The following is a 13,268-nucleotide window of genomic DNA, read 5'->3' as shown; positions in this document are numbered from 1 at the left end:
TTACACATTTTCTCTTTTAGTTTCCTCATCAAATAATTCCTATTTGGCACTGTTTCACTTTGACTACTTGTATTAAAAATAGATCTGGAAGCATCATAATTTGAATTCATATGGTTAAATTTCAATACTAATAATTATTATAATCCAATAAAAATGGAATCTGAATAATTTAATTTGCAGTTTAACTTGAATAATCATGTATTTTTTAAAAAAATAATTCAAATCATGAATTGAAGTTGTATTACTCCATTTAAAGAATTCTGTTTTAAAATTTTAATTTCAATCACATAATTTGAATTTATGTTAAATTAAATATGTTTATTAAAACTGAAATTGAATAGAAAAAAGAATGCGGAACAGAAGACTAAAACTAATTCAAGCTGAAAGTAAACTTCACGTGAAAACAAAACAAGTCTGTGAAAGTGGTTCAGAAGTGATTTAAAAGATGGCAGCTCGTTAAATAGTGTTCAGAATCAACAAGTCAGATTATTTTTGCATTTATTATTTCTTATAAAAAATGTTTGCCCTTCATCGCTGCTTTTGTGCTTTTTGTTGATTTTTTTTAACAGCAGCTCTGATGAAGTATTCCTAGATACTAAACCTTCTAAACTAAACTTCTGAGCCCAGACGACCATCATCATGTATCTGGAGATCAGATGTCTCCGTAGACCAAAAATCTGCTGTAGCAGTCACTCTGGAATAGTGATGAACAGACACCTGCCCATCACAATCAGTCACAATCAGTCACAATCAGTTGCAGTCAGTCACTTCCATATTATTGGACCTTCTCGCAGTCACTCTCAACACCTCAGCCAATCACCTCTCACACCTGGAATCCACCCCTGTTCCTTTGTTTGAAGCCCATCAGCTTCATTCAGTCACAGACAGTCACTGAACAGCAGGATCACCCCACAGCACTCATCTCTGGAAACCATTCACTTTTTACAAGCCTGGAAACCTGGAAATCACAGCATCAAAGAGGACGTGAGTTTCAAACTCCTGTTAAGCATGTTGGAAGTTGGTTATTATGCCATGGCTCATTATAATACTCATGCTAATGCTAACAGGCCTGCAACTGCCTTTGGATTTCTGGATGTCACCCACCTGAACCCACATTGTGCTGAACATTGAATATTGGTGAGCAACTAATATGACGAATGACTGATGATGATGATGATAATTATTAAGCCTGTCTGCTGAACAGGTTAGGCTTGAACTGATGGCGAGCTACCCTGGACCAAACTGGACAACCGTCTGACATGTTTCACCCCTTCACCCACCCCACTCATTGGCAGGTCTAAAGCCCCACAGCTTCATCCCTTCCAGAATGGTGTGGTAGGACTTTGTTGGACTTTGTTGGATTTGTTGGATTTGTTGGACTTTGTAAGAATTTGTTGGAACTGTTTATTGAATCAGCTTATTGTTCACTTCAACCAGGAATTGTCAGTGGAGTATTGATAATTGAACTAAGCACATAGTCACTTTATATTGTTGACAGTGAAGCTGCTTATTCTTAATTGGATTGATTGAAGGACAGGTGAAGGTTGATTTTTTTGATTTTCTGATTCTGATTTTCTGTTATTGTTTTTGAGTTTTGTATTATTATTTTGATCATTGTTGTTGCCTTGATATATTCAAGTATTTTCTGTTGATTATTTTTTAATAAATTACCGGTAAACAAATTTTTGTGTTTGTCTTCATTAATTTTCACACAGCTCCCAGAGCCGAACCTTATCCTAGCCCATAGCCCAACTAATGGTAGTCTATTTCCATGTGCAAGTGCTACACTGCTCTCCGGCGGCTCAAGACGATCACGATGATCATCATCATCATCATCATCTTCTGCTCTTGCACAGCCGAATGTAAACAACCTCAGAAACCAGTTGGACTTCTTCTTTTTCTTCTTCCTGTCTGTCTTTTTCAGCTGTGGAAGCTCATCTTCTTCTTCTTCTTCTTCTGCGTTGTTTTCAGCAGGAGCCTCGTCTGCTGTGGTTTCTCCAGTTGAGGACATCTGGTTTCCGTCTCCGTTACCTGGCCGGTCTGGGAGACGTCCACTTTATTCTCCTCTAACTCTTCTTCAGAATCATCAGCTTCATCTGAAGACTCCACAATATCTGGACCTTCAGGACCTTCTGGACGTTCTGTAGCAGCTGCTTGGAGTTCGAGACTCTGCAGACTTTCTGTAGGCTCTTCAGCTGCATTCAGGATCTCACAGCTTCTGTTTTCTGTCTCCACTTGTTGATCCTGTGCCTCCAGCAGCTTTTCGCTGAGTTCATCCAGAGAAGCCTTCCTGGAAGCCTCCTGCAGCTGTTTCTGGGCCTCCTGCAGTTTAGCCGTCAGCTCCTGGTTTTTGTTTGTTGCTCCTGCAGTTTAGCCATCAGCTCCTGGTTTTTGTCTTGTTGCTCCTGCAGTTTGGCTGTCAGCTCCTGGTTTTTGTTTTGTTGCTCCTGCAGTTTAGCCGTCAGCTCCTGGTTTTTGTCTTGTTCTTCCTGCAGTTGAGCTGTCAGCTTCTGATTCTTGTCTTGTGCCTCCTGCAGTTGAGCTGTCAGCTTCCGATTTTCATCTCGTTCCACCGGCAGCTTGGTCCGGTATTCGTCCAGTTGGAGCTTCAGGTCTCGATGTATTTTCTGCTCAACTTTGAGATGGTCGTTAGCCTCCTTCAGTTCGTTCTGGGACGCTGTGAGCTCCATCCTCAGAGAGATCACCTCATCCCTCTGATCCCTGGAGCCGTCCTTCACGTTTGTTTTCCTTCCGTGGAGGAAATCCAGGATGCGGCTCTGGGTCTCAATTTGTAGCTTGAGCTGAGTTCTTTCTGCTGAGTTCCAAGTCCTCATCAGCTCCACTTCGTTCCGTCGGAGGCTCTGAGCAACCGAAGCCTCCCACTCTTCGATCTGCTTCTTCACTCTGGCTTTCACTTGCCTGTTTGGCTGCGTTCGCTCTCATCTTGGTTCTGTGTGCCGACAGTCAGTACTGGACCAGAGCTTCCACCCGCTTTATACACCTTTGGGGTGCGTGACATCATAATGACACCTCTGTGACATCATCATGACACCTCTGTGACATCATAATGACACCTCTGTGACATCATCATGACACCTCTGTGACATCATCAACAGAATGTGCCTTCCATCTTTTGACAGTATGCGATTGCCACAGTGACAGCAGGCGAGTTTGAAAGTAAACAGCCACTGAGCAGCTCTGACATCAGTGTTGCTGATGAACCCTGTAGCTCTGGCAGATTTTGGACTTTAATATTTGACCAGTTACTGAACACAACATATGCAAAACAACTGCTACTCTAGCGGTGGGTTACATGATATACTCTTACAAACTACTAAACTGAATCTTGATGCACATGAAAACAATGAAAGTGTTTGTTATGATCACCTGCTTTATTATGCATTGTTTATTGTCACGAGGCTACAGCGTGCTGACGGGCCTGTATTGGCAGCCGATGCTAGCGATAGTTAGCTTTCTAGTTTTCTGACATTTATCACATAGTAAACATAAAAGGCGGCACCACAAATTTAAGATAAATGTAACATAAATATATATATGACACTTGTGCACTTTCCTCACCTGCAAATGCAGAAGAAATAGTTTCTGATGGAGTATTGGCTCTCTTTGCTGCTATCTTGACTACTCTCATGTTTACTGTTTACTTTGTTGTATGCCAGGGAAAACAGCACCAATCTCTCACATTACAGAGCCAATACTGACTACTACTGATGAAAATGGGTGTCGCCCTACAATTACTTAGGATTTTTTTTAACGTGTGACACAAGGCCTTTCAATTTCTATTAATGCAAAAAATAATAGTGGTGGGACCAATAAAATTAGAAGAACTACTAATTCTGGACATCATATGAACTATTAAGATGTCCAGGGTTCCACACTACACCAGAAGATGCAAACCACTCACGAGCAAGAAGAATAGGAAGGCCAGGCTGGAATTTGCCAAAAAGTACAGAGATGGGCATCAAAAAATCAGGGACAAAGTTTTATGGACTGATGAGAAAAAGATGAACCTTTACCAAGGTGATGGAAAGGCTGAAGTTTGGAGAAAGAAAGGATCTACTCATGATCCCAAACATACAAGTTCATCTGTGAAACAGTGGAGGTAATGTCATGGGCTTAGGCTCACATGGCTTATTCTGGGATGGCTCATTAATCTTTATTGATGGTGTAACACATGATGGCAGCAGCAAAATGAACCCAGAAGTCTACAGAAACATTTTGTCTGCCAATTTAAAGGAAGATGCAACCACACTGATTGGTGAATGCTTCATCGTGCAGCAAGATAATGACCCAAAACACACTGTAACAAAAGAGTTCATCGGGGGGCAAGAAGTAGAAGGTTTTAGACTGGCCAAGTCAATCTCTAGACTTTTTTAATTTTATTTATTTAATTGTTTATTTAATAGGGAAAAATGCAATTAACATAGCTTCAATACAGTTCATGAATCCGATGTGTTGCATGTAGAGTTTTAGCTACAGCTAATTCTCAACTCCTGTCCCTAGTTGGGCTTTTAAAACAACCAAAACATACAAGATCACAATCCTTTAAAAGTACAATATACAACAAAAACTAAACAAATACAACCATAACTTACAAAATTAAGTTAAAAATCCTCACAAATCTGTAAAACAAAAGCAAGAGGAAAAGAAAATGTAAAATGTCACAAATCAATCCAAATTAACTATTTAACCTACAACACTATAAAAATGAGTACAGTTCTGGTTTGCTTTAAGCCACTCCTTAACTTTTTTTGTGAAGGTTTTAATATTAGTTATTGATTTTATTTCAGTTGGTAATATGTTCCAAAGTTTGCAACCTTTGATTGAAAAAGCAGACTGTCCAATAGTGGTTCTGCGGCGTTGAATCCTGCAGTTTCCTTCCACCGTGCTTCTCAAATCAACTTAAACCCAATAGTGCTGCATTTACCTGCTAAAGAGGAGACTGAAGGGAGTAACCCCCAAAACAAACAACAACTGAAAGAGGCTGTTGTGAAAATCTGGAAAAGCATCACAAAAGAAGAATGCATAAGTTTGGTGATGTCATTGGGTAACAGGCTTGATTCAGTTATTGCAAGCAAAGGATTTGAAACTAAATATTAAGTCTTATTCACTTTAATCTGTTTTAAGTGAATCTGTTCCAATATTTTTGCTCACCTAAAAATGTGGTGTTCCATTCCAAATAATGCTATCTTCTAAGTTGTCTATCAGATCCAGATGTAAATACTTGGAAATAAAAGCTGAAATGTTTGATCTCTTGTCTCATATTCATCATTTGATGTCAAACCCAAATGTTTTCAGTCCTCCAGCAAAAATATGTTATGATCCCTGGTCCGCCCCTGCCCTTCCTTCTCCCTCTTTTCCTCTTTCTCCCTCATCTATAATCTTGTCTCTCTTTCTCTTTGTCTTGTCCCTCTGGCTCCCTCTGTTTGCACCTGTTGGTCTCTGCGTCTGTCTGTCTCCCTTGGTGTCTCTCAGTCACTCTCCTGCATTACCTCTCTGCATTCTGCTGATTGCTGTGACAAGAATCAGCTGCAGTAATCAAGCCATTCAACTCACCTGCGTCCAATCACACATCCAGGTATTTAAGCTCTGTTCATTCATTTACTCTCCACTGGACCATAGCCTCACATTCCTTCATAGACTCTGATCCTCTCCTGGATTCTGTTTTTCCACTGAGCCCTGCCACTTCAGCTCCCCATGGTCTCAGCCCCCCCCCCCCCCCAGATTGTGATTTGTTTAGCTGTCGGTTTGTTAAGTTACTTCTGACTAGGTTTGATTTAGTTTATTGGTTTTCCCCACAATCCAGTTTCCCTTTTGAGTACTTGTAGTTCTTGTGTTGTTTAATAACACCTGTCCCTATTTTCCTCTTGTCTCCCTGCTTCTGTGTTCTGCGCCTGGGTTCTCCGATTCCCCCATTACAAAATAAAGGAATTGGCGCCACAGGCACCAATGGTGATGCACAGTCTTGATGGGGGAGTGGAGTACTGATGACACATTGGACACTTTTCACCTCCCTCTGTAGAGCTCTCCAGTCTGAAACAGAGCAGTTACAGTACCAGAGTGTGATGCAGCTGGTCAGGATGCTCTGGATGGTCCATCGCTAGAAGCTCACCAGGATCATTGCAGACAAGTTGATTTTTCTCAGTCTCGTCCGGAAGAAGAGGCTGATCTACAGTGGCAAATATACTCCAGTTAGTGTGTTGAAACCAGAGTTGTAGTGCAGAATCAGCTTCCTCTGCCGTCATCTTAATTCTTCTTACTGCTGGTTTCACACTTTAGTTAAGTGGTGAGTAGTTGGGGAGAAGGTACACTAATATCTGTTTTAGTTAACATGACTATTTAGATGCATTTTAAGTCCATTTCAGTGGTCAATCATGCAGCTTTCTGCTCTTACAGGCAATGAAATTTGAAATAGATCTCATGAAATTTCTTTTGTAGTTGATTCCTAGCTAGAAATTGTTTTGATCGTGTGAATTTGTAAATCTAAAACGGAACAATATTGATTATCATATTTAGAAATGAAAAGCAGGTTATCATGTGCTTTAAGTGAACATGAATTCAATCTTGTATTCGAAACTATATGACATAATATCACATCAACTTTGCTATGAAGAAAAGAAACATCCATAAACAGTGACATTTCATTGTGAACTGGCTGATTTCATCAAACTGAAGAAGTTCTTGTGATTTGACTGAAAGCATGAATATAATTCTGTCTTGTCTTGTCTTTACAAATCTTATCAGTTAGTAGATAAACATTGTGAAGACATTTGTTTGATGTAGTAAAAAATGAGCTTGTGTTCTGAGTGCATCTGATTTTCGAGAAGGACATCAGAGACAGAGACATTTTGCCACATACTGAAATTACCACAACTGACCAAAATAAATCTTATCTTATCTCAGAAAGTGACCAAAAATCTAAACTGAACAAAATGAATTAAAAAAAAATAAATAAATAAAAGGCAAAAACTTACTTAAAGAGTACAGAAAAATTTGGAACCCAGTTGAGAACCGCTTTGTGTTTTAAATCACAATTACAAAGGATCTGAGTACTTGGTACAGAAGAAAAGCATTACAAAAGTCTTTGCTGATCTAAACTGAAGATGCTGTTTGGGACATGGGGTAATATACTCAAAAACAGCTTGTGCCATTCATCTGAGCTGACTGCACATGAGAATCATGAAGCTCTTTTGTCCTGAAACTGAACAACCTTGACTTGACTTGACCTCTTTTATTTGGATGTCTGTTTTTGTTCCTGTGCAAAATCGGCAGATGTACCCACCAGAAAAGCTCTCCTTAAAACCAGCTATGCTGTGAGCACCCAAGTTATCTGCCACAACAACCTGAATCGTTCCTTTAAGACATCTGCCGAGAAATGGAACGAAAACACCATCTTGCTCCATTGTTTTCACATCTTGGAGAAGAGGATATCAGATCCTGTCATAACCGTACTTGTTTACATCATCAGTTTTACACAGGATTGCCAAATCAATTGACAACAGCCATGAATGTGAGCCTGGAGGCAAATTGCCCAAAGTCCAGTAGATTCCACAAAGTTTATGCTTCCTGCAAGAAGTACCCAGAGGATTGCACACCTCAAAATCATCCACATACAAACTTAACAAAATTCTCAACTCATTCTCTGACAGAAAACTGTTTTCCTGAAAGTGTGAACCATCTTGAGAAGACTTGTAAGTATGTCGCTCATCAGTAGCCCTATTACTCTGCTGTGTTCTATGGTTTTCAACCACTTTTTCTACAACATCTCGCCTATCTAAGAGCTGCTGCAAAGACTTCAGTATAGGCACATACTGAAAACTTCTTTTTTCTTTGGAATCAAGAATGTACTCGATGGGTTCTACCACATTAAAGCTTTCTTTGTAACACTGGTTGCGGAGATGGCATGTGCTAAGAGGGGCCGCCCTTCCCTATGGCTGTGAGCAAGGGGCTAGATGTGTTGAGAGCACTGGCCAGCGTAAGTTATTCCTCCTTTCTCGGTTTTCAATGTCGTCAGGTTTCCGTCCAAGCCGTTCCATCTCCTCTCTGGTGGCGGGGGGCCTCTCCCGGAACTCCTGATTAGCCTCCTCCAAAAATGCTAGACGACTCTCAACGTGGTTCAGACGCTCAAAAATTTCGGGCAGCTTTGTTTCTGTGGCCAGTGCTGATCGCTTTGTATCATCTAGCTTCTTATCTTGGGTCTCAGACGTGTCTTTAATAAGTTTTGCTAGCCTGGAGAGCTCCCTTGCCACCTCGCTGTCGGTACCAGCAGGTGCTTTGTTGCTAGCTAGCGGCATGTCGGCGCTGTTAACCTTGTTAGCTTGCTCACTAGCCCTCATGTTGGCTGAGGCGAAACTTGAAAATATCTTCGAATTTCCGGATTTCTTTTGACCTCCCTGGGGCATCTTGCTTTACCTTGCCAGAGAAGTGCGTGTAGCCTCGAAGCTCTGCGCCTTTGCGGAGTTAATTAAAAGTTTAAGTGCAGGGTGAGCGGAGCGAGAACTTCAGGCATCCATCTTCATTGCCTGCGTCATGTGACTCCCAAAGCATTTTTTTTTAAGATTGTACTGAATGTTTGAAAAAAAAAAAAAACAACATTAATTTTACAGTTAAAAAAATGTTTGTGGTATAATTTTTAATAGAAATTGCTCTTATTTCACAGATTTTAACTGTTTGGCTAAAATGCAGAAAATATCAAGAAAAATCACATTTAAAAAACACATCAACTCACATATTAACCCTAAAAAACTGGACAAAACTCAAAATGATTCACTGTTATTTTACACATTTTCTCTTTTAGTTTCCTCATCAAATAATTCCTATTTGGCACTGTTTCACTTTGACTACTTGTATTAAAAATAGATCTGGAAGCATCATAATTTGAATTCATATGGTTAAATTTCAATACTAATAATTATTATAATCCAATAAAAATGGAATCTGAATAATTTAATTTGCAGTTTAACTTGAATAATCATGTATTTTTTAAAAAAATAATTCAAATCATGAATTGAAGTTGTATTACTCCATTTAAAGAATTCTGTTTTAAAATTTTAATTTCAATCACATAATTTGAATTTATGTTAAATTAAATATGTTTATTAAAACTGAAATTGAATAGAAAAAAGAATGCGGAACAGAAGACTAAAACTAATTCAAGCTGAAAGTAAACTTCACGTGAAAACAAAACAAGTCTGTGAAAGTGGTTCAGAAGTGATTTAAAAGATGGCAGCTCGTTAAATAGTGTTCAGAATCAACAAGTCAGATTATTTTTGCATTTATTATTTCTTATAAAAAATGTTTGCCCTTCATCGCTGCTTTAGTGCTTTTTTGTTGATTTTTTTAACAGCAGCTCTGATGAAGTATTCCTAGATACTAAACCTTCTAAACTAAACTTCTGAGCCCAGACGACCATCATCATGTATCTGGAGATCAGATGTCTCCGTAGACCAAAAATCTGCTGTAGCAGTCACTCTGGAATAGTGATGAACAGACACCTGCCCATCACAATCAGTCACAATCAGTCACAATCAGTCACAATCAGTTGCAGTCAGTCACTTCCATATTATTGGACCTTCTCGCAGTCACTCTCAACACCTCAGCCAATCACCTCTCACACCTGGAATCCACCCCTGTTCCTTTGTTTGAAGCCCATCAGCTTCATTCAGTCACAGACAGTCACTGAACAGCAGGATCACCCCACAGCACTCATCTCTGGAAACCATTCACTTTTTACAAGCCTGGAAACCTGGAAATCACAGCATCAAAGAGGACGTGAGTTCAAACTCCTGTTAAGCATGTTGGAAGTTGGTTATTATGCCATGGCTCATTATAATACTCATGCTAATGCTAACAGGCCTGCAACTGCCTTTGGATTTCTGGATGTCACCCACCTGAACCCACATTGTGCTGAACATTGAATATTGGTGAGCAACTAATATGACGAATGACTGATGATGATGATGATAATTATTAAGCCTGTCTGCTGAACAGGTTAGGCTTGAACTGATGGCGAGCTACCCTGGACCAAACTGGACAACCGTCTGACATGTTTCACCCCTTCACCCACCCCACTCATTGGCAGGTCTAAAGCCCCACAGCTTCATCCCTTCCAGAATGGTGTGGTAGGACTTTGTTGGACTTTGTTGGATTTGTTGGATTTGTTGGACTTTGTAAGAATTTGTTGGAACTGTTTATTGAATCAGCTTATTGTTCACTTCAACCAGGAATTGTCAGTGGAGTATTGATAATTGAACTAAGCACATAGTCACTTTATATTGTTGACAGTGAAGCTGCTTATTCTTAATTGGATTGATTGAAGGACAGGTGAAGGTTGATTTTTTTGATTTTCTGATTCTGATTTTCTGTTATTGTTTTGAGTTTTGTATTATTATTTTGATCATTGTTGTTGCCTTGATATATTCAAGTATTTTCTGTTGATTATTTTTAATAAATTACCGGTAAACAAATTTTTGTGTTTGTCTTCATTAATTTTCACACAGCTCCCAGAGCCGAACCTTATCCTAGCCCGTAGCCCATAGCCCAACTAATGGTAGTCTATTTCCATGTGCAAGTGCTACACTGCTCTCCGGCGGCTCAAGACGATCACGATGATCATCATCATCATCATCATCTTCTGCTCTTGCACAGCCGAATGTAAACAACCTCAGAAACCAGTTGGACTTCTTCTTTTTCTTCTTCCTGTCTGTCTTTTTCAGCTGTGGAAGCTCATCTTCTTCTTCTTCTTCTTCTGCGTTGTTTTCAGCAGGAGCCTCGTCTGCTGTGGTTTCTCCAGTTGAGGAACATCTGGTTTCCGTCTCCGTTACCTGGCCGGTCTGGGAGACGTCCACTTTATTCTCCTCTAACTCTTCTTCAGAATCATCAGCTTCATCTGAAGACTCCACAATATCTGGACCTTCAGGACCTTCTGGACGTTCTGTAGCAGCTGCTTGGAGTTCGAGACTCTGCAGACTTTCTGTAGGTTCTTCAGCTGCATTCAGGATCTCACAGCTTCTGTTTTCTGTCTCCACTTGTTGATCCTGTGCCTCCAGCAGCTTTTCGCTGAGTTCATCCAGAGAAGCCTTCCTGGAAGCCTCCTGCAGCTGTTTCTGGGCCTCCTGCAGTTTAGCCGTCAGCTCCTGGTTTTTGTTTTGTTGCTCCTGCAGTTTAGCCATCAGCTCCTGGTTTTTGTCTTGTTGCTCCTGCAGTTTGGCTGTCAGCTCCTGGTTTTTGTTTTGTTGCTCCTGCAGTTTAGCCGTCAGCTCCTGGTTTTTGTCTTGTTCTTCCTGCAGTTGAGCTGTCAGCTTCTGATTCTTGTCTTGTGCCTCCTGCAGTTGAGCTGTCAGCTTCCGATTTTCATCTCGTTCCACCGGCAGCTTGGTCCGGTATTCGTCCAGTTGGAGCTTCAGGTCTCGATGTATTTTCTGCTCAACTTTGAGATGGTCGTTAGCCTCCTTCAGTTCGTTCTGGGACGCTGTGAGCTCCATCCTCAGAGAGATCACCTCATCCCTCTGATCCCTGGAGCCGTCCTTCACGTTTGTTTTCCTTCCGTGGAGGAAATCCAGGATGCGGCTCTGGGTCTCAATTTGTAGCTTGAGCTGAGTTCTTTCTGCTGAGTTCCAAGTCCTCATCAGCTCCACTTCGTTCCGTCGGAGGCTCTGAGCAACCGAAGCCTCCCACTCTTCGATCTGCTTCTTCACTCTGGCTTTCACTTGCTGTTTGGCTGCGTTCGCTCTCATCTTGGTTCTGTGTGCCGACAGTCAGTACTGGACCAGAGCTTCCACCCGGCTTTATACACCTTTGGGTGCGTGACATCATAATGACACCTCTGTGACATCATCATGACACCTCTGTGACATCATAATGACACCTCTGTGACATCATCATGACACCTCTGTGACATCATCAACAGAATGTGCCTTCCATCTTTTGACAGTATGCGATTGCCACAGTGACAGCAGGCGAGTTTGAAAGTAAACAGCCACTGAGCAGCTCTGACATCAGTGTTGCTGATGAACCCTGTAGCTCTGGCAGATTTTGGACTTAATATTTGACCAGTTACTGAACACAACATATGCAAAACAACTGCTACTCTAGCGGTGGGTTACATGATATACTCTTACAAACTACTAAACTGAATCTTGATGCACATGAAAACAATGAAAGTGTTTGTTATGATCACCTGCTTTATTATGCATTGTTTATTGTCACGAGGCTACAGCGTGCTGACGGGCCTGTATTGGCAGCCGATGCTAGCGATAGTTAGCTTTCTAGTTTTCTGACATTTATCACATAGTAAACATAAAAGGCGGCACCACAAATTTAAGATAAATGTAACATAAATATATATATGACACTTGTGCACTTTCCTCACCTGCAAATGCAGAAGAAATAGTTTCTGATGAGTATTGGCTCTCTTTGCTGCTATCTTGACTACTCTCATGTTTACTGTTTACTTTGTTGTATGCCAGGAAAACAGCACCAATCTCTCACATTACAGAGCCAATACTGACTACTACTGATGAAAATGGGTGTCGCCCTACAATTACTTAGGATTTTTTTTAACGTGTGACACAAGGCCTTTCAATTTCTATTAATGCAAAAAATAATAGTGGTGGGACCAATAAAATTAGAAGAACTACTAATTCTGGACATCATATGAACTATTAAGATGTCCAGGGTTCCACACTACACCAGAAGATGCAAACCACTCACGAGCAAGAAGAATAGGAAGGCCAGGCTGGAATTTGCCAAAAAGTACAGAGATGGGCATCAAAAAATCAGGGACAAAGTTTTATGGACTGATGAGAAAAAGATGAACCTTTACCAAGGTGATGGAAAGGCTGAAGTTTGGAGAAAGAAAGGATCTACTCATGATCCCAAACATACAAGTTCATCTGTGAAACAGTGGAGGTAATGTCATGGCTTAGGCTCACATGGCTTATTCTGGGATGGCTCATTAATCTTTATTGATGGTGTAACACATGATGGCAGCAGCAAAATGAACCCAGAAGTCTACAGAAACATTTTGTCTGCCAATTTAAAGGAAGATGCAACCACACTGATTGGTGAATGCTTCATCGTGCAGCAAGATAATGACCCAAAACACACTGTAACAAAAGAGTTCATCGGGGGCAAGAAGTAGAAGGTTTTAGACTGGCCAAGTCAATCTCTAGACTTTTTTAATTTTATTTATTTAATTGTTTATTTAATAGGGAAAATGCAATTAACATAGCTTCAATACAGTTCATGAA

General features: G+C 40.5%; 1 protein-coding gene and 1 long non-coding RNA gene across 2 annotated transcripts; one reads left to right on the top strand and one right to left on the bottom strand.

The window, feature by feature from the left end:
• The first annotated feature begins 578 nt into the window (after positions 1-578).
• On the top strand, positions 579-1,529 carry LOC129348860 (uncharacterized). Its single transcript, XR_008601584.1, has 3 exons — positions 579-984; positions 1,068-1,137; positions 1,205-1,529. It is a non-coding gene; the product is annotated as an uncharacterized LOC129348860 (long non-coding RNA).
• Positions 1,530-2,336: 807 nt separating this feature from the next.
• LOC129348929 (filamin A-interacting protein 1-like) lies at positions 2,337-11,753 on the bottom strand. Its single transcript, XM_055010600.1, has 3 exons — positions 10,842-11,753; positions 7,986-8,381; positions 2,337-2,861 (listed from the first exon to the last, which is right to left on the bottom strand). The coding sequence occupies exons 1-3, from the start codon at positions 11,751-11,753 to the stop codon at positions 2,337-2,339; spliced, it is 1,833 nt and encodes a 610-aa protein (XP_054866575.1).
• Between the last annotated feature and the right edge of the window lie 1,515 nt (positions 11,754-13,268).

This window comes from Amphiprion ocellaris, chromosome 5 (genome assembly GCF_022539595.1).
Source record: "Amphiprion ocellaris isolate individual 3 ecotype Okinawa chromosome 5, ASM2253959v1, whole genome shotgun sequence".
Lineage (NCBI taxonomy): Eukaryota > Metazoa > Chordata > Actinopteri > Pomacentridae > Amphiprion > Amphiprion ocellaris.
This window is presented reverse-complemented; position numbering and strand designations above follow the sequence as displayed.

Bases quoted from the DNA above. Each gene is read 5' to 3' on its own strand.
- LOC129348929 (XM_055010600.1), bottom strand. From the start codon at position 11,753: ATGAGAGCGAACGCAGCCAAACAGCAAGTGAAAGCCAGAGTGAAGAAG. The intron at 8,382-10,841 runs GTAACGGAGACG...GGAAATTCGAAG, and splicing joins ACGTCTCCCAGACCGGCCAG to ATATTTTCAAGTTTCGCCTC. The intron at 2,862-7,985 runs GTGCTCTCAACA...TCGGTTGCTCAG, and splicing joins GGAATAACTTACGCTGGCCA to AGCCTCCGACGGAACGAAGT.